General features: G+C 38.5%; 2 protein-coding genes across 5 annotated transcripts in view; one reads left to right on the forward strand and one right to left on the reverse strand.

Moving 5' to 3' along the window:
• The window catches only part of ERICH3 (glutamate rich 3), a 238,763-nt gene that overhangs the window by 120,207 nt on the left and 92,021 nt on the right, over positions 1-26,535 (reverse strand). The window lies entirely within an intron of this gene.
• TYW3 (tRNA-yW synthesizing protein 3 homolog) lies at positions 1,077-25,238 on the forward strand. Of its 2 annotated transcripts, XR_006103581.1 has the most exons (10): positions 1,077-1,284; positions 4,109-4,189; positions 10,679-10,777; positions 11,729-11,800; positions 13,310-13,443; positions 14,861-21,616; positions 22,390-22,500; positions 22,931-22,990; positions 23,693-23,834; positions 24,973-25,238. XR_006103581.1 is itself a non-coding variant. In XM_042464009.1 (6 exons), the coding sequence occupies exons 1-6, from the start codon at positions 1,096-1,098 to the stop codon at positions 15,078-15,080; spliced, it is 795 nt and encodes a 264-aa protein (XP_042319943.1). In that variant the 5' UTR covers positions 1,077-1,095; the 3' UTR covers positions 15,081-22,241. The 2 variants fall into 2 exon arrangements, 1 of the variants encoding a protein (XP_042319943.1); XM_042464009.1 differs by lacking the exons at positions 22,390-22,500; positions 22,931-22,990; positions 23,693-23,834; positions 24,973-25,238 and having other exon boundaries at positions 14,861-22,241.

A 26,535-nucleotide genomic window follows, 5' to 3' on the forward strand; every position in this document is an offset into this window, starting at 1 on the left:
GCCTTGGCTCTAGGCTGGTTGTTGTTGTGTGCCTTCAAGTGGCTCAAAGCTATGGAATTCTGGGAGGTTTTTTTTTTTTTTTACTTTTGGCAACCCTATTGTGGGTTTTTCTTGGCCAGATTGCTTCATAAGGGGATTTTGCCATTGCCTTCCTTTGAGGCTGAGAGAGTGTGAGTAGCCCAAGGGCACCCAATGGCTGAGCTGTTGTATCCCCAGAGGTAAAGCCTGAGAAGGCTAAAGATTAAAGGCTCTTGTGAAACTACAAAACCGCATGGAGCTCAAGCAGGGGGTCAAACTGCATTATTTTCACAGTGTAGATGCACCCAAAGCTGCCAGTTGTTGTGTGCCTTCAATCTTTTCTGACTAATGGCTCCTCTATCGCGGTGTTTTATGAGGCTGAGAGAGTGTGACTCATTGAAAGTCACCCAGTGGGTTCCCATGGGACTCGAACCCATGTCTCCAAAATCGTAGTCCAATGCTCAAACCCACTACTAAGGTCCAAAACACACTGCAGAAATCACCCAGTTTGAGACTGCTTTAACTGCCCTGGCTCAGTGGCTAGTGAATTCTGGGAAATGCAGTTTTGTGAGACATTGAGCCTCCTCCGTCAGAAAAAGCTGTGTTGCCACAATAAACTAGAATTCCTTGAATTCCCTAGCACTGAGAAAGGGCAGTTAAAGCGTTCTCAAACTGGATTATTCCTGCAGTGTGGTAGCCGGTTCCCCACATGAAAGACCTTTTGAAAAAGCACCGTGTGTGAATGGGATGGAAAGCCCCCTCAAATGTGACGGAGTTTATCTCTTTACATTCTTTAAATGGGGCCCTTGTCTACTGTCGCATTCTGGGACTTATAGTTTAGAAAGGGGCGTTTAGAATATTCAGCCATGGAGCTCTTAAGGCTCAGTGAACTACAACCCCCACAATGCAATAGGAGGCAGGGACCGCATTTAAAGCGACCTAGCCCCGTTGGAAGAGTGTAAAGCAGCGATAAGCTCCGTGGTTTTGTTGAAGTTTGTCCCAACTAAGCCGCCGTTGCAACAAAATGGCGGCGAGAGGGTTCCTGGTGGAGATGGAGAAGGGGGCGCGGCTTCCCCGATGGCCGATTTCAAGCACTGGAAGGAGCAGCGCCTGTCTCGCGCGGATGGGAGCCGCAAGGGCAGCGTGGACGAGCCTATCGAGGGCCTGGTGCGGCTCCTCAACGGCCACGAAAGCTTCTGCACCACCAGCTCGTGCTCGGGGCGCGTGGTCGTCCTGGAGCAGCAGCCACGCCCCCTTAACGCCGAGGTGAGGCAGCCCTGAAACACTCCGCGCCATACAAACGCCATGGTTTTACCTGAGGGGACGCCTCTCTAGGAATCTCTGGGTCCTCCAGGGCAACTCTATGGTCGTCATCTGCCAGACATTGACCTGAGTACAGTATTGCGCTGGAGGAGCTACAAAGGCCTAGTGGAGTGTCCTCTCTAGGAATCTCTAATGCAACTTTTTAGTTAAAGTTGACCATAGAGTTGTGCTGGGGGACCTACATATTCCCAGAGAGGACATATTAATCAAATCTGAAAACCCCAAGAGTACATGTTAAAACAACTCCCTGTAGCTTATGTTTAAATGGCTTCATTTCCACTACAGAATAAATCGGGTTTTTAAAGTCAAATCGATGAAGCACGTTAGCACTGAAGTCTGTTTCAATTTAATCCACTTTGCATTCACATTCAGCAACGGATCGATTGAACATGGAGCCACCTCATGGGGGCGACTGCACCACAAGAACCGAATCAAATAGGCAGGGTGTCCACACCTGCACTGAATCAATTTGTTTCAAAAGAAGCAGAGAAAGCCGTGGATCTGGAAGAACTGGTTTAAATGGTTTTAGCACTGTATCCTCCTTGGCAAACCACATCAGGAATTCGGCGCAAGTGCGAACAAGGGCCATTTAAACCAGTTCAGATCGGTTTGAAAACTGGTTTATTATGTTTTAACAATGGGTTTGAAAAGAGACTAAAGGGACAAAGTAGTACTATAAAATGTTTTTATCTAAATACTTAAAAAGGGTAACAAAACAGTATAACAAGATCACATTAAACCCACATATACAAATGATACTAAATAAAGCATAATAACAATGGCATACATAATAACAACTAGCAACTAATATAAGCTATGTAACACAAGCATAATACATATTTATTATATACATAAATATAATAAATATTTATTATTTATTAATACAACAGAAAGAAAGGCTAGGGATAGAGTGAGCAAAAAGGAGAGAGCGCTCACTACAAGGCCAGCCTTATTAAGGGTGAAAACTTAATTAGAGCTATACACACACAGGTGAAAGTCATCTACACTCAGGAACTCTACATTTAACCCTATAATGGTTATCAACCTTATAATGACTCAAGTGTAGAGCTTGCCACTATTCCAACATATTATGTAGCAGGAATGAGGCCATGTATGCTAATAGAAGGAGAGTAGAAGGAAACAAAGTCTCAGCTGCTGTGTGATGGTCCAAAAACGTTATTATCTTTAAAAGCCCAATGCATTTCGGCCTTATCATCAGGGGCTATTTCCAGACATTTCTGGAGATGTGGTCTGCACTCTCAACAAAGGGCCAAACACACTGCAGTAATAATCCAGTTTGACACTACTTCAATTGCCCTGGCTCAGTGCTATGGAAAACTGGGAATTGTAGTTTTGTGAGACATTTAACCTTCTCTGTCAAAGAGCTCTGGTGCTACAACAAACTACAATTCCCAGAATTCCCTAGCACTGAGGCTCAAACTGGATCATTTCTGCAGTGTGTAATCCTTCTGATATTCAGAGTGACTGAGACTGCACACTGCAACTCCGGAAACTTCTGGTAATAGCCCCTGAAGGAGGCTAATTGGTGACAAGGCGGAAACACGTTTCCTTTTATTCTTTTAATATCAATAGTGTTTAAATTATTTTTTAAACTTTTGTAATTAACATTTTTACTTCTTACTTTCAAATTGTTCTGTCTGTTTAATTTATTGTAACCTGCCTTGAATCCCATTGTAGGAGAAAGGTGGTATACAAATCTTTGAAATAAATAAATAAAATGATTAAAAATACTAAAATATATTAAAACAATAAAAATTAAAAGTTAATGCCTAATGGCTTTAGGGTCGCCATAAATTGGAAATGACTTGAAGGCATACAGTAACAACAACAATGCCAGTTGCCTAAATCCCCTCAAGGCACCAAATGCTATCTGACCTTAGAAGCCAAGCGGGGTCAGCCCTGCTTAAGTAATTGGATGGGAGACTGCCAATGAAGACCAGGGTTTTTGTTGCTGCTGTTGCTGTGTGCCTTCAAGTCATTTCTGACTTATGGCAACCTTAAGGTGAGCCTATTGTGGGCTTTTCTTGGCATATTTCTTCAGAGGGGGGTTGCTATAGCCTTCCTCTGAAGATGAGAGAGTGTGACTTGCCCAAAGTCAGCCAGTGAAGAAGTGGGCTCTAGTCTATGAAGACAAGTGCTGATTGGTGTTAAAGATGTTGTTAGACTGCATTTTCCCTCCCTGGATAATAAAATGGTTAATGATAAAGATGCCCTGAGACTTGGGTTGCCAGAGTGAAAATGGGAGCTGGACCAGGTGACAAGCAGCACCTGCTGAAGTTCCCTCTTCTACACAAGCAATAAAGGCACAGGAGCTCTCCCCAGTTTTCAAACTATCAGCTGTTTGAAATAAGATTAATTTTCTGTCCCTTATTATGCATGGGAGGCCATGCTACACATCCAGAGAAGCAGCGATTTCAGCTGATCCCTAAATTCAGTGGCTTTCATAACCCAACTCCCTGCCCCTAAACTGTATTTCCTTCCAGAAGAGTGTCCCTTCCAAACTTAATATTTCAACAGACAGTCCTCCCTTCAAACCTCATGAGGGCTGTTCAGCCCAATATTTTTTAGAGCCAGAGTGCTGTTGTGGTTTGAAGGTTGGACTATAATTCTGGAGACCAAGTTTAGCCATGGAAACCTGTAACACTCTTTCACCTTGAATCTTGCCAAGAAAACCCCATGTGCCGTGTTGGCTGTGTTGTTGTTGTTTGGTCTACAGAGACTGGTAAAACTGTTTCCCCTCCTCTAGGCTACCACAGGCTTTGAGATACAGAAGCGAAATTGTACCTGGCTTATGGTGACCCATCAAATTTGTACAATAGAAGATGTGGTAAGAACCAGTATGAATTACAGTACTCTACATGCAGTGGAAAATTTATTTGGTTTATTTGTATAGTTTCGATAATTCCAAAACTCAGCAGAGTTGGACTTGTCATGGTGAAGGTGGTGGTAGTGGCAAAAGAAGTTTTGTGGAGTGGTGAATGCTTTGAAAGGAATTTAAAATCTTTTGAAGGCTTAGTTGACAAGAAATTGTAGCTACTTCCAGTATCTACCAGGTGAGGGCAGGCTCTGGGTTGCTTATAGGAAACATTACAATAAAATGTAGTATGATAGCCACAGATTTTTAAAAATTTGCCTAATAAATCTGTTACACTGACAATATGAGAACTTTTATTATCTCTTAATTTCTTTCATTTAGTGCTCCCCCCCCCCCAAGATTTTATTTCATTGTTGCTGCATCTATTCTTGCACTGTGGAAATGTTTTATGCTGAAATTGTTCAGGTTCTTCAGGGAAAAAAAATGATTTTATGTTTGGTTCATAATTAGGAAAGCAAGTATTTTGTATTAGGTCCAAAACACACTGCAGAAATAACCCCGTTTGAGACTGATTTAACTGTCCTGGCTCAATGCTTGGGAATTGTAGTTTTGAGAGACATTTAGCCTTCTCTGTCAGAGAACTCTAGTGCCACTCATAAACTACAGTTTCCAGAATTCCCTAGCACTGAGCCAGGTCAGTTAAAGCAGTCTCAAACTGGGTTATTTCTGCAGAGTTGGACCCCAGTGGTTGTGTTGCGAAGCTACGGTAAGAAGTTTTGAATAATGAACATTGGCATTATACTATCATACAGATAATGAAATTGTTCCTTGATTAATACAGGATTTCTTAAGGATGCCATTCTTATGAGAGACAGCATGGCGTATTGGTTTGAGCCATTGAACTACAACCCTAGATACCAGGGTTCAATTCCCCACTCAGCCATAGAAATTCACTGGGTGACACTGGGCAGGTCACACACTCTCAATGTCAGAAAACCCTGTGATAGGGTTGCCTTAGTGTCAGCATAAGGCAGAAACTACTTGAAAGAAGACTATACCACAATTATTCCTATAGATCCATAGATAGAGCATTTTATACCTGTACAAATGGTCATACACACACACACACACACACACACACACACTTAAAAAAACACTATGGGCTCATTCCCATTGCAGTTTGCTCCGAAACAGGATTCAGGGCAAACGACTCTCGTTCCCATTTGAACCCGCTTCTGATCCTCATTGGATCGATTCCAGGAGAAAAGAAGCAGGGCAAACACAAAGAACCCGGGGTTACTTGATAATGGGTTTTTTTACAGTTCTTTTCACAGGAATCGATCCTGAAGCGAGTCGCAGCAGTTAGGAGGGGAGGGACAAATGGCAGAGGGGTGTTTACCATCCTTCCTCAGTTTATGACAGATCCACCATTTCTTCCCCTGTCAGTGCTGCCCTTGTACTTGTTTTTTTTTAAAAATTAAACTGAGCACATGTTTGATTGATCGCTTTTGCAACTACTTGCAAAGGCATGTAGTTGCTAAAGCAATCAATCACATATGCGCTCAGTTTAATTAAAAAAAATTGTCCTCCGTTTCTCCCTTCCCAGGATGCCCCAGAAGTCCTGTTTCTCTCCCTCTCTGCTCTCCGAAGTCCCCTGTTTCTCTCTCTCCCAGTGTTCCCAGAAATCTCCCGTTTGCCTTGCCTTTGCCAGAGTCCTCCGTTTCTCTCCATTCTTGTTCCCAGAAGTCCCCTGTTTCTCTCCGTCTCACTGTTCCCAGAAGTCCCGTTTGTAGTGGGGACGAGGGACCTTTTGGGATCGATTTCTGACACGCAGCCAAGCCGGATCAGAAATCAAGTCATTCCTCCAATGGGAATGAGCCCCTTATCTGATTTCCCACCACCACCAAAGACCACATGGCATAACTATTATAGTGTGCCTGCGTCATACATGGGTGCGCTTTATGTGGCTTTCAGCTTATGCTGAAAGCCACTTGCCTTAAAAGGCAATGGCGCATGAGGCCGCAGCACATGCACCATGCTACAGCGCGTGCATGAGCCCCATTGTTTTAAATGGGGCTTGAGCATCTGCAGAGGTTACCTTACAGGGGGGCAGAACGGATCCCCGAATAAGGGAAGGGCGCCCTATATTTTGTTTTAATGAAAAATTGATATTTTTCAAATCTGAAAAAGGACTTGGGTTACCCTCACCAGTATATAATTGCATTTCTAAAGTTATGCTTTCCTAATTATTGATTGAGAGCCTGATCTTCATCCACTGGGAATCTGGCAGTTAACTTTCATGGAAGAAGGGCTGCGGTGTGTGTTTTGAAGATATAATAGGAAATTACTTTCTGTATTTTAATATTAAAGCTGAGCCCTTTGCAGGAAATTAGTGATCTAGATGATATAAGGTAACAATATTCTTCCATCACAACACATATTTCAAATCCACATTTTGAAGAAACATGGTTTGTAGGTCTCTGTAGGCTTAGGCCACAGGCCAAAGAAGCTATAAACATGTGTGGAGGAAGGAAAAGCCAGAGTTTTCTTTGAAGTATCTGCCATAGCAGCTTTGATACCGAAAAGTTGCTTTTGAAACTGTCCTGTCTCTTGAGGCTGGTCTCTTTTTCTTCTGACATTGTGGCTGGGACAAATGTGTGAAAGAAAGGTTTCCTGCATCTGGGATTTCTACCCTTTCTCCCCTATATATTTTTGGATCGGTGCCTTAGAATAATGAATACAATCACTATATTTTATATATGTCCCTGGGATAAAAGAGATGAAAGCTGAAAAACACACATGCTGCAAGATGTATGAGGATCCTGTAATTAAAATAAATTTCCAAATACTGTATGCTGGCACCCTCACAGTAACAATATTTTGTCTGGAACAATACTCAAAAGCATACATTAATCAATCTTAAGTTTGTTATATTTATTTTAAGAGACTAATAAAGAATTGATACTTCAAAAAATCCACTCTGATTTATAGCCTTAGATCTTAATGAAGAAGCATGAAGAAAGATATTTGAATATACCATATACTGTAATATCTGGCTGATATTTTTTTTTTGAAGGGTTGAATATAACCATTTGGTTTTTTGAGACATAGCTGTTGTAAGTGATTTAATGTTCTTAACTTGAAAGTATGGTGTTTCATAGTTTCTTGGAAGCTATTTTTGTCAGCTGTTTTTTTTTTTTTAATAGCCTTGGTCTGCAGTGCAAAAAGCATTTTTACTCAAAGGCAAGTCCCACTGAGTTAAGTCTTCTAGTCAGTTGATGCTAGTACAGGATTGCAGTCTGCATGGTTTTCTTTTAGTTATTCATGTAAATAAGAATAAGATTGCAGTAAGCTGAGAGTTGTCAAGAAAATCATCCACCAGTAGGGTGCCCTATTCATCCCCCAAATCCCAGGTGTCCTCATGGAAGACCCTGTGTATATAGACCCGGGCTAGATTAGGGTGTTCTTGGGTGATAGTATTGATGGCCAGGGTTGCTCTGGATCTAACCCACCCCTACTGTAGCACACTGCAGGATCAAGTCCCATAACTACACCTGATGGCATGGTTAAATTTCTTCCCATTCTTTCCAGTAGGACTGAAAAGTGGCGGGTGATGGTCTGTCAGCTTAAACAGTGGCAAACAATCTACTGCCTCCTGCCCTGGCTCAACAGAGTTTTGAAAGTGATGGATTTCTTGCTGTTTAATTCGCTACTCTTTACAGGGCTGCTCCATAGGTTAGGAGATAGGACTTCCAAATTATATGATAGTGGGGGAAATGGTATTTTATAACCTTTTTTATTTTCTGAATAGATGTCATTTCATAGTAGCTTTTCAATAATAGGGGGAAATGTTAAACTGTCATGTCCACTTTAACAATGGGTTGAGGCATGTTCGTTTCCTATGTAATATTTAAATGCATGCTTTTAAATTGTAACACTTCCTAAGTTTGTTGCTGTCCACAGTGGCATCCCTAGGGTTAGTGTCACCGGGTGGGGTAACTCATGGTGTCACACACACCCCACTGCCCTCTTCCCATTTGCCATCATACAGAATCCTTAGTAATGCTTTTTGGCACTAATGTTACTCGTAAATCACAATTCCCATATACCACTGAATGTAATGCTAATAGTTGTGACAGAAACAACTAACAAAATTAAAATCATACCTTCAAATTACAATATCATATGCACAACCTAAATGTATTAACATATACATAGTGAAGATTTAGTTAAAATGTGATGTTTTTCAAGAAAATTTTAAAAGAATTTACAAAAAATACATTTTTTAAAATTAAAATTTAAAATTTTGAAATTTTAATTAAAAAAAATTCTGGGGCCTCTCCTTCTTTCACTGAGCTTCACCCCACTCCTACCATCTCTTCAAGCATTTTAAAGGAAAGCAGATGAATGCCACGGCCCACTTCTGCCAAATGGCAGGTGTTTGAGGAGGTGGTGTCACCCTTCCTTAGGGTGTCATCTGGCGCAGTCCACACTCCTCACGCATCCCTAGTGACGCCACTGGCTGTGGCGTCACTGTTTGTGTCCGCACACTGAAGGAATGAGATATCATTTGAATCTCCATCATCTGTTGCATATTAACTACCACTCTCAGCTAATACATGTAGTTGAATACAATGCATAAATTAAGATCATATTATTTCGGACATGCTGAGAAATAGAGACCTGTGTACAGGCAATGACTTCTGAAGGGTTTGAGTATCTACTTAATGCTGCCATGATAGTAATCATGATCCAGATTTGACAGCAGAAATCTCCTATTTTAGATTTCTATTTACTTCCACTCTCAAGAGGGGGGTGGGGTGGGATTGTAATACTGAATTAAAACATTTCTGAAAAGGAATCACTTTTACTGGTTCCTCTTCTGTTTGTCATTTGTAAATACACTGGGCCTTTGGTATCCACTGGGGTTTGGTATCCACCATGGATACCAAAATTTGTGGATGTTCAAATCCAATTAAATAAAATGGCATAGTTAAATAGTTTGGGGATTTTGTTTTGTTTTGTTTTGTTTTTGAATATATATATATATGTATGTATGTATATATATATATATATATATATATATATATATATATATATATATATTCAAGCTGTTATTTGTGTTTTTTCCATATTCATGGGGGTCTTGTGCCCCTAACCCTAGCAAATATGGAGGGACAAGTGTATTTAGAATAATCAGGGTGAAGTAGACATATTTGATTATCTAGTGAGCATCAAGGGTGTTACAACAAAATATACATTGGTCATGTCTTTAGAACAGGTTCCAGCGTTTTTTAGTGTATTGTTTTATTCCCCCCCCCCTCCATTAAGACACTGGGCATTTTCTTTATTAACTTTGGTGAACACAGTACTGTATATTTAAGGATGCTCATTTTGTTGTTACATTGTATTAATGTTAGTAGTTTTTGTACAGCAGTATTCAGTATATAATTTAGTCAGTGTGTTTTTCTGTTACTTGTTTAATACTTCCTATTACAAATATTTAATAACATAGGAGCAGATACAATAATTGGCAATATTAACTTTGATAATTCATACAAGCATTAATAACCAGATAACTAGTACAAAAAGAGAGTTAAGGTAGATCTTCAATTTCATTGTGGCAGATGACAATAATTAATATTCCATTATTTCCATTATTCTTAATTCATTCAGATGAATTAATGTATTAACAATTCTCAAGGTAAAGTCAAGGGTCACTTCAGAAAGCCTATCTAAATTCAGTAAGTTCTTCTTCAGGATGCTCAATAATATATTGAATAAAAGGATCCAGATTTCTTAAAATACATCTTTGGCTCTTGGTACTTGTGATATTGTTGGAATATAAATTATTTTTTTCATTAATTTAGCTACTATATCATATTCCACCAGTTTTTTTTACTATTTTATTTACAAAGTTTACATTCTTCCAACATAATAGCAGTATCATATATCATCCAATTACCAATCTAATATATATTAGACTTATTCATAGAATTTTCTCCAATACATCAAAAATTATTTTGTGCCCATAAAAAAGATATTTTTATACTTCCCGTTGCTAAGCAGCTGTTAAATAGACTTTCACTGCTTCCCAATCCTTTCCCCATTTAATCATATCTTGTTTATTTATTAATGCTGTTAATCTAATTCAATGTATTGTTTTAGTCATTGGAACTACATGAGGAGATTATAAAACTAGATAAACTTTTGATGAAAATACAAAAACGAATGGGACAATTGCACCCATATAATGCTACCCTCAATTTTCTGAAACATAGTCATCTATGTACAACCTTTGGGAAGTTAAACCTTAATATGTTATACAGAAAAGAATGAACCAAGCAGAGTATCTGAGTATTACAATATGTAGAAATAAGTATTTTAATTAGCAGGCTGAATCAGTTTCTGTTGTTCATATATGCTATGTAAAAGCTTGATGTTTTTGTTATTATTTTTCATAGATGTAGCATTGATATTAACATGTTATGCATCTTCCAGCTTACAGCCTTGCAGAAAGCTAAAGATGATGCCGTATTCAAATTTGAGCCTTTTGTACTTCATGTGCAGTGTCAAGAACTGCAAGATGCACAACTTCTGGTAAAGTGTTGTACTTGAATTCCATACTTACTACATAAGTAACAGTTGGCGCCTGATTTAGTTTTCACACATAGGAGCATTCCCTGAAGTGCTGTGTGCTTCATAACTAAGAAAATATGACTGTGGAAAAATGAGATTTGCATTATTTGAACAGATGTGATATTCATAAGTGAAATTATGGTTTGGTTGTAATCAGAAAGTGAATTTTAGAAATAAGCACAGTACTTTGTAGCTAATGGTTTTCTTTCACAGGCATTGATTGATGTAGCCACTGCTCTTCAGTTGCTACCTTTCATTCAATTATGACTGTGACCATATACCTTTTTGGGCTAATGCACTTCTGTTCCTTTCTTCTTTTTCTGCATCAATAATGAAATGTTGTGTTTTTTAATTTCTTCCTCAATTTTTGCTGATATATATGTCATACTGTCACAGTCTGGAGAAGTTCTTAGTGGAGATGTCATATTACACTCGCCCTCTCTACCCCCAGTGGTAGCTCTGTCCATGCTATATGGCAAGTTGCTTTTTTTACAGCTCCAAGTTTCTTCAGAATTAGCCTTTAGTATGGCATAATGGTTCTGCTGCTTAGGAAAAAAGATTCAAGCTCTTTCATGCATGGAACCTTAATATAATTTTCCTTACTCAGAATGTATTTTCATACTGCTTTTCAACACACTGCTATTGAAATTAAATTACAAGCATTTATAGCTACATACTATTTGAAGTACTTCCTTCTGCTGAAACATTTTAGAATAATGCAAAACAGAGCTGACTTTATATTTCGGTATAATGTAGCAAGGCATTGGAATTATCTATATTTCTAAAACCATTTAGTGGTTGATAGAGCACTTCTTTTCATTGTTGCAAATCTTTTTCAGTACATCCTTAGCCTACCATAGAATCTCAATGAAGTGTGTCACTTATTTTCACTGTCTGCTCTTATCTTTACAGCACACAGTGGCTATAGAAGCCGGATTCAGGAACTCTGGTATAACTGTTGGCCGAAAAGGAAAAATCATGATGGTATGTTCTGGTTTTTGACTTTGCTTTAGAAAAATGCAAAACTGCTTCTGGGCTCACTATGCAGTTGGAATATTAATAGGCAGTGTTGGTACGAACATGAGGATAACGTATATGTGATTGTGTTATGATGGCAGCAGCACTTATTTGAGCAGAGGTAACACAAATATCAAATTGACCTTGGGTGCAGTACCCAGGTGAACTTGCTTAGGGCAGCTGTGGGTTTCCAGATGCTGTTAAACTGCAGTCGACCCTTCATAGCCACATATTCTGCATCCACGGATTCAACCATCCACATCCTAAAATATATACAGTCATCCCTCGCTATTTGCGGCTTTGATATTTGCGGATTTGATTATACAAGGATTTCATTAATATGTTCTCTCTAAGACTGTCTAGGTCCTCCAGTGCAACTCTGTAGTCAACTTTAACTAAAAGTTGCACTGAAAGACCATTTATAGCTACTCCAGTGCCATTCTATGGTCAGTGTATGTTGGACATTGACTACAGAGTTGCACTGCAGGATCTAGAGATTCCTAGAGAGGTGTCCTCTCAGGTAAAAACAGTGTTTTTGTTATTTGCAGTTTTTCCATATTCACGGGGGTCTTGTTCCCCTAACCCTAGTGAATATGGAGGGACAACTGTAAATATATTTTTTTTAAAAAAATCCCAAAAGCAAACCTTGATTTTGCCATTTTATATAAGGGACACCATCTTACTACCCTATTGTATATAATGGGACTTGAGCATCCACAGATTTTGATATCCATGGGGTTAGGGAGGTCCTGGAACCAAACTCCAGCAGATACCAAGAGCCCACTGTACTTATACTACCATGAAGGGAAAGCTGAATTCCAGCAGCACCAAGGGCAGAGACTCTACAGTCCTGTAGTAGAAAGTTATGGCCCTCACCAAAATGTCGAAGAGTGTTGGGAGGAGGCAAGCAGAGCATATGAATGTGATCTGCCTAAAGTTATATTTGCACTGCAGAAATAATACAGGTTGGCATCATTTTAACTCCATGGTCAGTGTGATAAGGAATTCTGGGTACTGGAGTTCATTGTGGCACCAGAGCTATCTGATAGAGAAAGCTGAATATTTCATGACAATTAAAGTGATGTCAACCTGGATTATTTCTGCAGTGTCGATGCAGCCATAGAAAGGTATTTTAGTGAACAGATTGAAGAAGCTTCTATCTATGACAAGAAGCCTCCAGGTGATATTTCCCCCCCAAGTCTTGAGTGCAGCAGTAGACCCAACCATTCCGAGAGATGACCATATAGTAGTCCCTCCCCTGAGTTATTTTGATGGAGGCTATGTGAAATAATCATGTGTTATTTAAATAGTGTTGCATTGGTCATTGTGATAAAATAGTTAGCACCATTCAAATATGCCCCCCAGCACCCCATAGTTATGTTTTTATGCTTGAATTTGGCCAAGATGTAGCATTTTTTACACTTAAGACCCAGTGAAGCTGGAAACATTGAGAGCACTGGTTTTGCATTGCTGTAGGCTGTGCGGAGTACCCATTGCTTGGAAGTTCCACTAAGCCAGAAAGGAAAGCTGATGGTCAGTGAAGAATATGTTGATTTTGTTGTTCAAGTTGCTAATCAGAAGATGGAAGAAAACAGGAGAAGAATTGACAGGTGTGTTGAACTATCTGTCTGTCCGTCCATCCATCCATTTTGTTAACTGAATATTATATACATCACGTGAAAAAATACATAGATGAGTGTGACACAACCTCCTTTCTGTGCCTTGAGGTTACCTTTTACCTCTCACTTATAGAAGGCCCCTTGTCAGTTACATCTGTCCAGAGTGCACTCTTTATACACTTTCCCTAAATGTATAAGGGCTAGGATTACAAGTGTCTTCCTCTTATAAGTTTAATATGTCAGGTACTGTGTTTGTCTTTGCCTATATGGTTTAGAATTCACTCAGGCAGAGGCTTCTGTTATAACAAATAACCATTGACTTTACTGAATATCATTTGAGATCCTTTGAAGATTATCAGATGAATGATTCAGTGACGTTGGAGGGGAATCGACAATCCTCTGACCTTTAGCAAGTGCAACAGGCTTTCATACACACACGCTTCCTCAACATTTTAGAGGTGATTTACCAGCGCTTACCCAACGGTAAGTGCTGGTCCGATAATCGTCTTTGTCTCTTTCTCTAGTTTCCCTACTGGCTTGTCAGAATATTTCTCTGATGTTTTCTAGGCCCAGTCAGATTCCCTGTCTGACCCTCTCCCTAGAACTGTCATTCAAGGACCTCCCCTGAACTCAAACCTTCCCTCAACTCAGTTCTCTTCAACTCTCTTAAATTCCCACTTACAGTCATTCATTCCTGTCTTTTATATGTACGCCTTCCCCTGCAGCCCCACCGTCACAGTCAGCCTGAACTGCCACAATTGGCTGCCAGAAAACCAAGTTTGCCCAGTGACTCCATCACAATGAGTTATTAGGAGTGAGCTACTGGATAGGCTAAAATTGGTTTGCTGTGATGTCAGCTTTTAATATATATTGTTCTGTCTCTTTTTGCCAGAAGTGATCAAAGAATGAAGTTTAGAATTTAGGCCTAAGGAGCCATTTTTTGAACAAGTCAATAATTTTTCATCAAACTTCTTCTGCTTCTCCATATTCATGACAGTAACCCCATAAATATTAGTATTGGTATTAGTATATAGTAATGCTTTTGTGTTGTCATTATATTTTTTACATGATCACTATGACAATGGCATCAGAAAAGATCTTTTAAGTTGTCTACAGATACTTATTTGCATCACAAACAAGCCATGGGATTTCATTAATTTGCTCTGTAGCTCCTGTTCTAAAACTGTAGCTTCCAAATTTACAAGACCAAGAGAACTAAAGACAAGGGAGTCATGATTGGAGCAGGCTGAGGCCACTCCAGATCCGGTTGCATGTGTTGTCTTCATGTCCTGCTCCCCCCCCCCCCCCCCCAAAGTGGCAGGAGACCCATGTGTTTCAGGCCATGAATGTCTATGAAGTCTTGAAGAATTACTAATCCATCTTCTTTATTTATTTGTTTATTGTTTAGATTTTACAGCTGTCTACAGTTTGCATTGGAAAACAGAGATCACTCCAGTAGTTTGCCTTTTGAGGAGAAAGAAAAGATCAGTACCATGGACTCTTGCATAAAAAAAGGGAAAGCTAAAGGAATCCCAAATGAAGACATATGTCCTTCTCCAGGGAAATATACAGGATTAGAAAGTGAAGATGAGGCACAAAGTAATATTAATGTACTGCAAGTAGTATAGTACATAGTAGGCATATCTGTATTTTTTTTTGTATGATGTTGTATTTTCTATTGCTCTTTGTAAGAGCTTAGTGAATTATTGTGCTCTAGAAAGTAGCATATTCTTAATAAGTCTGTGGTTATTAGGTTACAATAAAAGTAATAATACTTAACACTTCTAAGTATATTAAGTTTCAGGAAAAGTAATGAAGTGCCACAACTGTTGAACATGAAAAATCCCATGGATTTTTTTAATACTGGAAGTAACTTATTTAGTCTGTGATCTTTAATACAGAATATGCAATATCCAAACCATATCTAAGATTTCACCACAGTAAAGCACTGGTGTTCCTTTGTATTTGCTTTACCTGTTTGAACACTTTTGTTCAGAGGTTAAAGACTGATATGAAAACATTGAACACAGTTCTACCATTTAAAAATCTGTTGTCCCACCCCACTGAAGAGAACAATCAAGACCGTAAGACATTTTTTGGACCAATGCTTTTGAATATTTGGAAGAGGCAAATGAGCATGAAACAAATTCACTCTTTATTAAACTGAAAAAAACAGTTGTAAAGAGTAGTAACCTTTGCCACTGTCAATAGTCATTTGGTATCCTTTCACTTTTCCCTTGTTCTGAAAGTAAATCTTTGAAACTAAACCATCAAAATCCATCCTTAAAACAGCTAACCTAACCATGTTGCCAACTAGAAAATATATTTTACCTCTTAGTGGTGTTAGCCTAATACAACCCTCTCTTATCTTGGTGCTAGCTGGGGATGATTAGTATTCTAGTATAATACATTGCGATGGCACAAGGTTGGGGAAGAGAAATATATTTTTACTTAAGAATTTATGAATTTTTCAATTATTTTAGCGCTGCAGGGTTTCAGAAACTTTTATTCATTTATTTAAAGAAGTTGTACTCAGACAAAAGGATCCATTGAGCAACTAACAGATAACAATAATAGGACAAGTCTATGACCTTAATTGTCATAGATATAACACATACCTAAGGAAAAAGAGAGAGGGAGGATGAAAGCAAGCAAGCTCAGGCATCAGTTATCATAGTTATAGCAGGAATGAAGAAGTGACTGTAGTGCATTATGGCTAGGAAGAACCAGTGGCAGGTGCTGTCTCCGATGGGAATAGTCCTGTTTCCCTTCTCTCTGCCCTGACACAATGGGGCAGAAACTGCAGAGCAATATGCAAATCTAAATACACAGGGTATTTAGATGGATATTTAAACAGAGGTAATGATATCATAATTAAGCTGCAAGTACAAGCCATCCATCTGTAGAAAGGCTGTCTTTCTGACCACTCATTTGTTTGCTGCTGGGGAATTAGCAGGAGGTAGTGACTGTCAATGAGAGGGGAGTATTGTCCAGAAAGTTCAAACAAGTTTGTGACAACTCCGTAAATTGGAAAACCTATGGCTTGCAGATGGACCTGAAAGAGCGGTCTGCGGCCACGCCAATTGCACTGGGACCGAGGCAACTGCACACACCCAGTCCCAATCATGGCCACCACCACAGTCCTCAACCTGGCCACTGGCAAGGAGTGACTTTTTGACTCTCCTTTTTGTGATGGTTCTTCCTGGTTGGGGCAGGCTCAGCTGGGCTTCCGGACGAATTCAGGGCATGCATTGTGTAAATGTCATGCCCCCAATGCAGCCTGAAGCCAACACTTTTGGCCTGTCTGCTTCAGGCCTAGGCTGTTCATATCTTTGTGGTTGATTACCAATGAACAAATTATTTTGTCCAGTTAGACAAATGAACAATATATCTATATTGAGCAAAATTATCTAAGGAGCAGCAGATCTTAGGCAAAACAGAATAAATACCAGTATTTGAGGAACTTCAGTACTGCATTTCTGAAGACCTGATGAAAAGCAAATTGTTCCAAAGCAGGGAACCTGAAAGAACCATAAACAGCAAGAGTATGGGACTCTTCTGGCCAGGAATTGCATATTTTGTGAGAAGAGTAACAGTACCATTGGATGACATGTATGTTGGAAGGCACAGCACATTGTGCATGGATATATCTGAAAAGAAATAGTGTTGAAATAAACAGGAAATGTTGGATTTCTATCCTATTTTCAGACATTGCTTTTAAATTTTGCCATAAAACCTACTAAAAGAATTTCCTGAAGTTAAATGAAAAATGAAAGTTAAAGGGAATATCATGGTCCTAAGGAAAAGTAACTGTTCCTTTATTTCAGTTTTTGAATGCATGATTTCTAAATTCATGCAAGTGAAGTAGGAGGCACAAAAACTTCAATTCATCATTGAGTCATAGCTGAATTAAACACCTTAAGCACCTAGAGTTTAAAATCTAAATTTTCATGAATTATCATCTGTTTCACACTTCAATAAAAGTTTCTTATAGAAATAAGTATCTGATTAAGTCTCAGTTCTGTGCTCATGTACAGTAATTGTAAGAAATTCCAGTTGGTTTCACTAGAGCTTGATCATAATGAAGTGTTTATATGACAACAACTGCCTCCATTTCTAAGCCTCATAGATTGTAACCATTTTTATACTTCTGTACACATAGGGTTGATTCAGAAAGAGTCAACCCTGAAAATTCCTGCGCCTGGAAGGGCTACCTAAAGTTTATTTGACTTACCATGACTACCAAAATATGCAATGTCACACAGCTTGTTTCAGGAAAGCCACTGCACTGCTTCAGCTCCAATACATAGCAAATTGAATCAACAGTGTGTAACCACTTGAAAGTCAAATCCTACCTATAGTTGGGGGTGGAGTGTCTGTATAAACACATGTAAGTACTGTATTTCTCAACTTTTGTACAGTCCTTATGAGACTAGATAAAGCTCCTAGGAGATTGTTTAAAAGACGGTTGACCTCCTCAGGTCAACAATACACTGATTTCCTTTCCTTTTTCTTTTTTTAAGTGACCCTTTGCACTGGCTGAGATTTCCAATTAGCTTTAGGATTCAAAGTCAATGTTACCTAAGCTCTGTTTATATACATCTGTGACACTCTCTGTGTTTAAGAAGAATGAGGTTTATAAAGTGATTTGTTTCACTGTTGGTTTTGTAAGCTGTGCTAGCTAGATTGCATTCTCAGGATGAAAGATGGATGAAAACTAATAGCAAGCTCAAGTTGTGAGTGCTGACAGGACTGTAGCCAAAATGGGACTGCTGTGAAAGAAGAGGAAAACATCAGAATACTCAAATCTTTTAACATTAATCTTTAAACAAATGAACTCAATAGCCTTGTGCAGACATAATGCCACCCAGACATATTGATAAAGGCATGTACCCCAGAGTCATACATTCCTCCACTTTCCTGCAAGAATTGCCAACTTTCTTTCAAAAATTGAAGGAATAGCTAAATACCTTTATTAGGCCAACCAGAAGTGGCTCAAAAATGCACTAGCTTTCAACGTTCACTGGTTCATCAGGCGAAGATAGTTAAAAATAATCTTGCAGAAGAAACAAAAGGCACACTTGAAGTCACAAAGACTTGCAGGTCTGCATCTTTGATTTTGGATGTTACACACACAAAACTTGTGTGTGTGTGTGTATGAGAAAATCCTGTTTCTCCTCCAGCAGCTCAAGACAGTGTATCTTATTTATCCTCATAATGACAACCATTTGAGATAGCTTAGACTGAGAAGTGATCAGCCCAGGCTCTTCCCATGATCTTCAGAGAAGAGTGAACATTTGAACTTGTGTCTCTAATCATAAAATGACACCTAGAGCATGCTTGCTCATACCTGACTACAGTGAAAATATTCAGCCAACTCTGAAATCCAGAATACCATGAGAGGGATCAGAAATAAAATAAATGCTATCAGGATAAATGTTTGGTGCAACCACATTTGGAATGTTATGTATGTTTCTGGTCACTGACAGAAATTTTTCTCAGCGTATAACCACAGAGAGGTCTCACAGATCTGGTAGCTTCTAAAGGGAGGGGAAGTCAGAAGATACTACCATTCATAAGCTGTGTACCGAAGGAACCTCTCTTGTATTAATTTTTAAATCAATCGATATTTCTTTACAGCCAATGGACCCAACAGGTCACTCAAAAGCTTAAAACAAGTTTGGACTTGAAACTGCCCAAATGGGGAACTTGGGCAAGACCCACCAATACAATACACTGTCAAATTCTAAAGCATCTACCACAGTATTCAACCCTGTGTTTGTGGCTGTCTATCCCACCAGGCAAATTGCCTCTTCTGAAAGCCTCCCCTAATTCATGTTTAAAATACATCATAGGCTATACCATTTTAATTCCATTTTTTAAAACCAGTCAGGGACATCCAGCTGCTTCCTAGTTTGGTTGTTTCTTCTTCTTTTCACTCTGTGTGGCCCCTGGATCCATAGACTTTGCCCACCCCTAGTGTACCACAATGTCTCAATGAGTTATAGAATTCCTTTTTTTTCCTCCTAGGAATTTCAACTTGAAACTGTCCAATGAAAAATGAATCTGTCAAAAATTTTATTGGTATTTATCACCATGTATCAATGAGTTATCGCCACCACCACTCTTTTTATTTTATTTTCTTTTCCCTTCCAGGAAAGGTCCCCTTTAGAATTTCAACTCTTTGGTATGAAGCAGAACCAAAAACACATCTCAGATTTTGAGTCATGGCTGGCTCTCTCTTCCTTTGCTCCTAGTGAGTGATTTCTGTTTAGAATTTCGGCCCAAAATACAGCAACATTGCCTCTTTCCTCCCCACATAGATACTTGGGAATTTCAACTTGAAACTGGGCACTACAACTTGAACCACAAACACAAAACACAGATTTCAGGGGGCTAGCACAAATGTCCCAATGAGTTATAGTGGTCACCGCCATGTGAGCATTCTCTTAAAGCTTATTTTATTTCAAGAAAGAAGCTGCTCTGGGTGAAAGTATTGCCTGGAAAACGCATCAGAAATACATAATCTAGCATTGTATCTGCACTTTGGTTTTCACCAAGCCAAACCATAGTTTTCAAAGTGCTTTTTGGACATGATTGCTACATGTATATTAACCATATTAACCCAATTGCCTAAATATATTAAGATATCTGAGAGTCAGTGTGCTATAATGGTCTGTACATTGGACTAAGATTCTGGGGAACTAGGTTCGAATTGCTGCTCAGCTGCGGAAAACCACTGGGTGACCATAGGCAAGCCACACTCTCTCAGCACCAGAGGGAGGCAAAGGCAAACCCCTTTGAATAGTTCTTAAAAACAAACAAACTGTGATTAGGGTCACTAAACAAGAAATTACTTGAAGGCACATAACAACATTTAGATATCTAAATAGGCAGCATTATATCATCATAGTACAAAGAATCTAGAGATCATCTAAGGAAAGAAAACCTATATAAAGAGAGGGAAACTAATAGTGAACCTACTTGGATACATATAGAGAGGGGAGCATTTGTGAATCCAGGGGTGGGCCTTTGATGTGTGGAATGTATGTCATTATGAACTTTGGATTAGGTTATGATTTTAGCTAAGAAAACTTTTGATCAAGTAGAAGCAGAATTAATAACTGCATTAATTACAGATACAGTGTCCGCAGTTAGTCTTGTTAATCCAAAGTTGACAGGCATCTTTAGTTCTGTATAAATTCAAATCATCCAATTAAATTCAAGTCATGAAATCACTCCCATTATATTATGAAGGCCATGGCCATTACTTAGTGTATTCTAGGCATAACCTTTCTGTGGCACCTACTTTTACTATAACTGCAAACCTATGTAAGGTTTTAAAAGCCGTACCCAGTATTGGCAACCACTACATAAAAATGCAAAGCACACAATATTTGACAGATGATTGTGTATTAATAAAATGAATATTCTTTCCGGGGAAGAGGATTACCATCTCAATTTTTTAATATTACATTCCTCTGCAAAATTGCATTTTTAAATGAGGTTAAAACTAGTTCAGAAATTGGGTCAGCGATCAGAAACATCTGCATGAGCAGAAGTCAAGTGGTGATAAGTGAAGACTGCATTCTATCAGACAATAATGTACTGTATTGAATTCTTAAGATGTCATAATTTATCATGTTTTAAGATTTCTGGCAGACCACCAGATGGCAGTATGCTACACATAGTCAGCCAAGGGACCTGCATTTCAAATCTTATGTATAGGTCTGATAAAATTTGGCCAGTTTTAAAAAATTATTATTATAAAGGAAACCTTAGGGAGAGGATTGGGGGTAGGGTGGGAGTGGAGGTAGAAAAACATTTTCTTCAACGGCTCACTCAGATGGGCCTGAAACTAAACTGACAGCATTTTGAAGGGATAAATAGAATGTCTGCAGAATATGGAAAGCTTAAACGCTATATAGCCATTTATAAATGCATTATATTTGTAAATGTGAATGTTAAATATGAATGTGTATGCGTAGTGTGCTCTTTTATAGACAAAACATAACTGGAATTAGAACTTTGCCCTTCTCAAAGGGAAGACATATTTAAGACGTGAAAAAAATGTAGTCTTCTTGCTGACTAAATTGAAACCTTTCCTGTACAATCCTTAATATGGTTGCTCAGAAATAAACATTGCTGAGTCCAGTGGTCTAAGGTAAGTATCTGCAGAACTGCACCTTTTTAAAAAGGGTGTTACAATCATCTTTGTTCTCACTGCAAAAGATTTTGAAAGAATCATTCTCCTATATAAATTTTAATGCTGGATTCCATAAGTGCTTTCATGCCATACAATAGGCTTGCACCAAGGACACAGACCCATGGTGGATCACAGAAAGATCTTATAACCCAAAGCAGGATTCCCTGTTCCCTGGCCACTTTGAAACAAGAACTATGCAGAATGGATTGTAAGCCATTTTTACTCTGTAGTAGTATTATATAGCACTAGTCTACACGCGACGCGAGTGTCCCTGAGAGAGCAGAGCCTTTTCCCATGGAGTTTACAGTTTACAGTTAATTACAAGGGAAATGGAAGAAGAGTAGGCAGCAGAAAACACAGAGGTAGTGGTATGCAATTGTTTGAGTCATATCTGCTTACACCAAGTTACAAACTGTTACATTGAAGACTTTTGTTGTTGTGTGCCTCCCAAGTCATTTTTACTTAGACCACCGTAAAGCAAACCTATCGTAGGATTTTCTTGAAAAGGTTCTTCAGAGGAGGTTTGCCATTGCCATCCTCAGAGGCTGAATGTGACTTGCCCAAGGTCACCCAGTGGGTTTTTATGCTCAAACAGAGAATCAAACCCTGATCTCCAGAGCTGTAGTCCAGCACTCAAACCACTACACCATGTACAGTCAGACCTCCACATTTGCAGCATTGACTTTTGTGGGTGTGATTATTCACAAATTTGATCAATGTGTTCTCTCTAGGAATTTTTACATCCTCCAGCTTGACTCTGTGATCATCCTCTACTGAATTCCTGGAGATTCCTAGAAAGGAGACTTTCTCTAGGCATTTGTAGGTCTTCAAGTGCAACTCTGGTCAGTTTCCATCAATCTTTTTTTATTATTAATTATTTATATGTCCCGCCTCTTCCAAGGATCGAAGCAGGATTACATAATTAAAATAATACAATGCAATTGAACAGTCAATAAAATACTAATACTGAATTATACATCCCTATTAGTTCCTTAAAATCTCCAAACATCAATTCATATGCCATCATACTTAGAGAGGGGGGTCTTAATCATCATCTCTATACCAAATCCGATGGGAAAGCCCACCAGAAGAGATCTGTCTTTAGTGCCTTATGAAAGTGCACTAAAGGAACTAGAGATTCCTAGAGGTGTTCCCTCAGGTAAAAAAAAAAGTGTGGGTTTTTTATTATTGTTATTATTATTTACTAATGTGAAGGGAATGCTGTAGTATGTGGCTAATCTTTATCCTTTTTTCTTTTCTTTTTACTCTTAGGTAAATATGTAGAGGACTGATTCAGACTGGACCTACTATGTTTGAATAGGAAAAGCTGAAGTATGCATTTCCAGAATGTTTATTCTCCACCAAACTGTGTCCAAAAAAAGAGTGACAAAACTTCCACTATTGCCAATTGGACTAATTTTATCCTCGGGGAATTGTTTCAGAGAGTTTTTTTTAAAAAAAAACCTAGCTGCATGACATGCTAAATGTTGCCTTGTAAAAAGAAGAGAAAAACTTTAATATCAGCACCAACATGGCAAAGTTAAATGAACATAAAAAGAGGTACCTCTCCTCACCAGAGATGCAGCTCCAGGGGACAAAATTAGGGCATTGTCCCCTCCATAAAAATTTTGCCTATCCAAATAAATTTTCCTTTAGTCTCAAAATTTCCAGCACTGCAGTAATTTACAACATTCATTTGGATGGGACAGAATTCTTGCTGGGAGAGGAAAGCCATTATTTTACCCACCTGCCCCCAAAACCATATCATTGTGCAGCTCTGTTATTTTTCAGTGTTGGTGTTGAGACAATGGCAAGGTAGGAGTATGTTCTGTACTACGGGCCTTGCAGCACGTAATTAGATTAGGATGATACTGGAAGTTTTAGTTCAAATAGTAACGTTTCTAACTTCCCAATGTTGATGAAGTGGAACTCCATGAATGCTTGCATGGAGGTGCATTGTGGATCCTAGCCAAAGATTATTACATTGTTCTACATCTGTTTTATCTCTAATAACCTAATCTTTTCTCAATAAAGGCACACAGTACTTCATCAAGAGCTAAACACTGTGCATAGACACCGTCCTTTCTATATACCAAGGAGAAATGATACATGCTGAAAATACGAAAGGGTGAGGGAATTGAAAATAAAAGCCTGGGAGAGCTGAGTGAAAACAGAAGTGAGTAAAAAAAAATTCCGTTCAAGGAAAAATATGAGAGATGCAAGCTATAACTTTTTCTTAAACTGGATTTAGATGTTACTAGAATGCCTTAAACATCTTTATTATCAGGATGGCATACTATTTAGATATTGTAGCCAATTCACTGTTTCTAGTCATTACTTTTTTTTTTTTTACTTAGTATATACTGTTTTATATACATTACTGGAACTTGGTGGAATGAGTTCTTAGCAGCGCATAAAATCTGGACCCCAGCTTTTCATCATGTTTTAGGTAGAAAAATATGTATTCTGTACCAAGAAAATGCCTTGTGCGGAATCATCATGTATGCATAGAAAATAAAGAGTGAATAGACTATTGATTAAGAGTCAAGATTAACTATGTTAAACTGTAGATAGGGACCTGTTGTGTTCTTGTGACTATGTGAAATTTAACTCATGCTTTTGTGTGTGTGTGGGGGGGGGGTCGAATAGGTCCACAAAACCATATGCTTCTATTTATTTTGTGATTGCCTGTTATGTCAGGGCATGTGTCAATTTCCATGTTCAAGGAAGTAAGCATCCGGCAATAAATATCAGAGACAAACCACAGACATAGAAGATCATGCAATGGCAAATAATGGAGAACTAATGGCTAATATCAAGAAGAATATGCTATTGTCATCAGTAGCTCTCAACTGATAAACGAGTTTGAAAATTCAGTCCCTTCCTCTACAATCCTAGGCAAAGGTTTAGACAAATATCTAAGAGCACTAAACCTTTATTTTTCTGACTTGCATAGTTTCTGCCTGTGGTATATTCTGTTATCTTGTTTTAACTCAGGTTTGCAATGTTAACCTTCATGGATTTTTCAGGCATATACAATAAACAGAATTTCAGTTCAGTTGCACACATCTTTGAGGTATTCAAGAGAAATTTATAAAACACCGAAATACAACTGAGGACCACCAACAAACTATTACCCACATTTAAGCATTACTTAACAAACATGGACTTTTAAAAATCCAAATGTTCTCAGATTTGCATTTATACCTTGAAATATCAGTTTTCTGGGGCTTTGGGCATTGCTATGTTGTTGTTGCTGCTGTTGTTGTTGTTGTTTTAATCTAAAATCTTTTTATCTGGATTTCATCATTCAGAGGGAGTGGTCATGCAAGCTGAAACAGATAAATAAATTGAGACTGCAAACAAAAATGCAAGATTTTGTGAATCAAACATCTTGAATTTAGCATGCATGGACTTTAATATCCTGGCTGCTGAGAAAATACCTAAGTGCTACGCAGAACTTGGAAAAGTTGCCTTTGGGGACTACAGAGAAAAGAAGAACTGCTGGACCTGATCCACTTCCCCACCACCATTCCCTTCTTCTTTTGTGTCATGTCTCTTTAGATTGTAAGACTGAGGGCAGGGAATTGTCTAATTAAAAATAACAATAATTGTAAGCTGCTCTGAGAGCCTTTCGGGCTGAGGGGCAGGGTATAAATACCATAAATAAATAATAATAAATACAGCTCTCAGAATTCCTCAGTTAAAATGGGCCCCAGATATGTTGGCTCAGGGATCTTGAATAGGATAGCCCCCTCACCCTATTTCAAAACATTTTCAAACTGAAGTGCAGCCGGCCCTTCTTATACACGGATTTTTTTATACATGGATTCAAGCATACACGGTTTGAAAATATTGCAAAAAAGTATAAATTTCAAATATCAAACCTTGATTTTCCATTTTTTTATAAAGGACACCATTTTGCTATGTCATTATATTTAATGGGACTTGAGCATACATGGATTTTGTTATACACAGGGGATCTTGGAACCAAACCCCAGCGTATAACAAGGGTCCACTGTATAAATTTTGAATTTTGTACTAGTTTGATGACATTACAGTACCTATATTCACATTTGACAGTCATTTTGGTTTGTTATTATTATTTCAGTACCACCTAGCACTCTCTAGAAAAACTCTTTTCTTCTAGAATTTTCATTCAGAACATAACATTACATATATTATGACATTTAAGTCACAGCAAAGTATTGATAAGCTCTGAGTGATCAGGTGAGACAAACATCTTGTAATCTGTACATCTTGTACTGGAATATCTGCAGTTTGTCTTAAACACTAACAGTCAAGTACTCCGATTTTCAGTTCTGTTGCCATTTCACAAGTATTATCGTCACCCAACACTCTCTGTGTGTTTGCAACCTTAGAGTTTGTATAATCCTGAAAAGACATTGATCTAATTAGTCATGTCAAATTTCATGTTAGCTGTTTGAGTTTTCCAGTTTTTGTGTTGTAATTGGATGAAAAGAAATAAAAACACATTCTTGAGTATCCCATATTTTAACCTGTTGTATATGTGGGTTTCATGTGTTGACAAACTTTATTTGTACTAGGGATAGAGGGAATTTGTAGCCCTCTAGCTATTGATAAATTATAATTCCCACTTCCTGACCATTGGACATTCTGGCTGTGCTGATGAGATTGAGAGTGTAATGATATCAAATAGACCAGAGTTCTACTGATTTGAACAGAGGCACTGTTTGGGGAGGATGGTTGGGGAAGGCAGTGCATTCCAAGGACATATTGCTGTTTCTCAGATGTTTGTCTGCCTCTGGCCAGACACACATATTTTCTGCATAGAGGGTAATATAATATGACATGATCTCTGCAGTGCCAAAAGTGGATGGAGCTGTTTTCTAAAA

This window comes from Sceloporus undulatus, chromosome 4 (assembly GCF_019175285.1).
Source record: "Sceloporus undulatus isolate JIND9_A2432 ecotype Alabama chromosome 4, SceUnd_v1.1, whole genome shotgun sequence".
Taxonomy (NCBI): Eukaryota; Metazoa; Chordata; class Lepidosauria; order Squamata; family Phrynosomatidae; genus Sceloporus; species Sceloporus undulatus.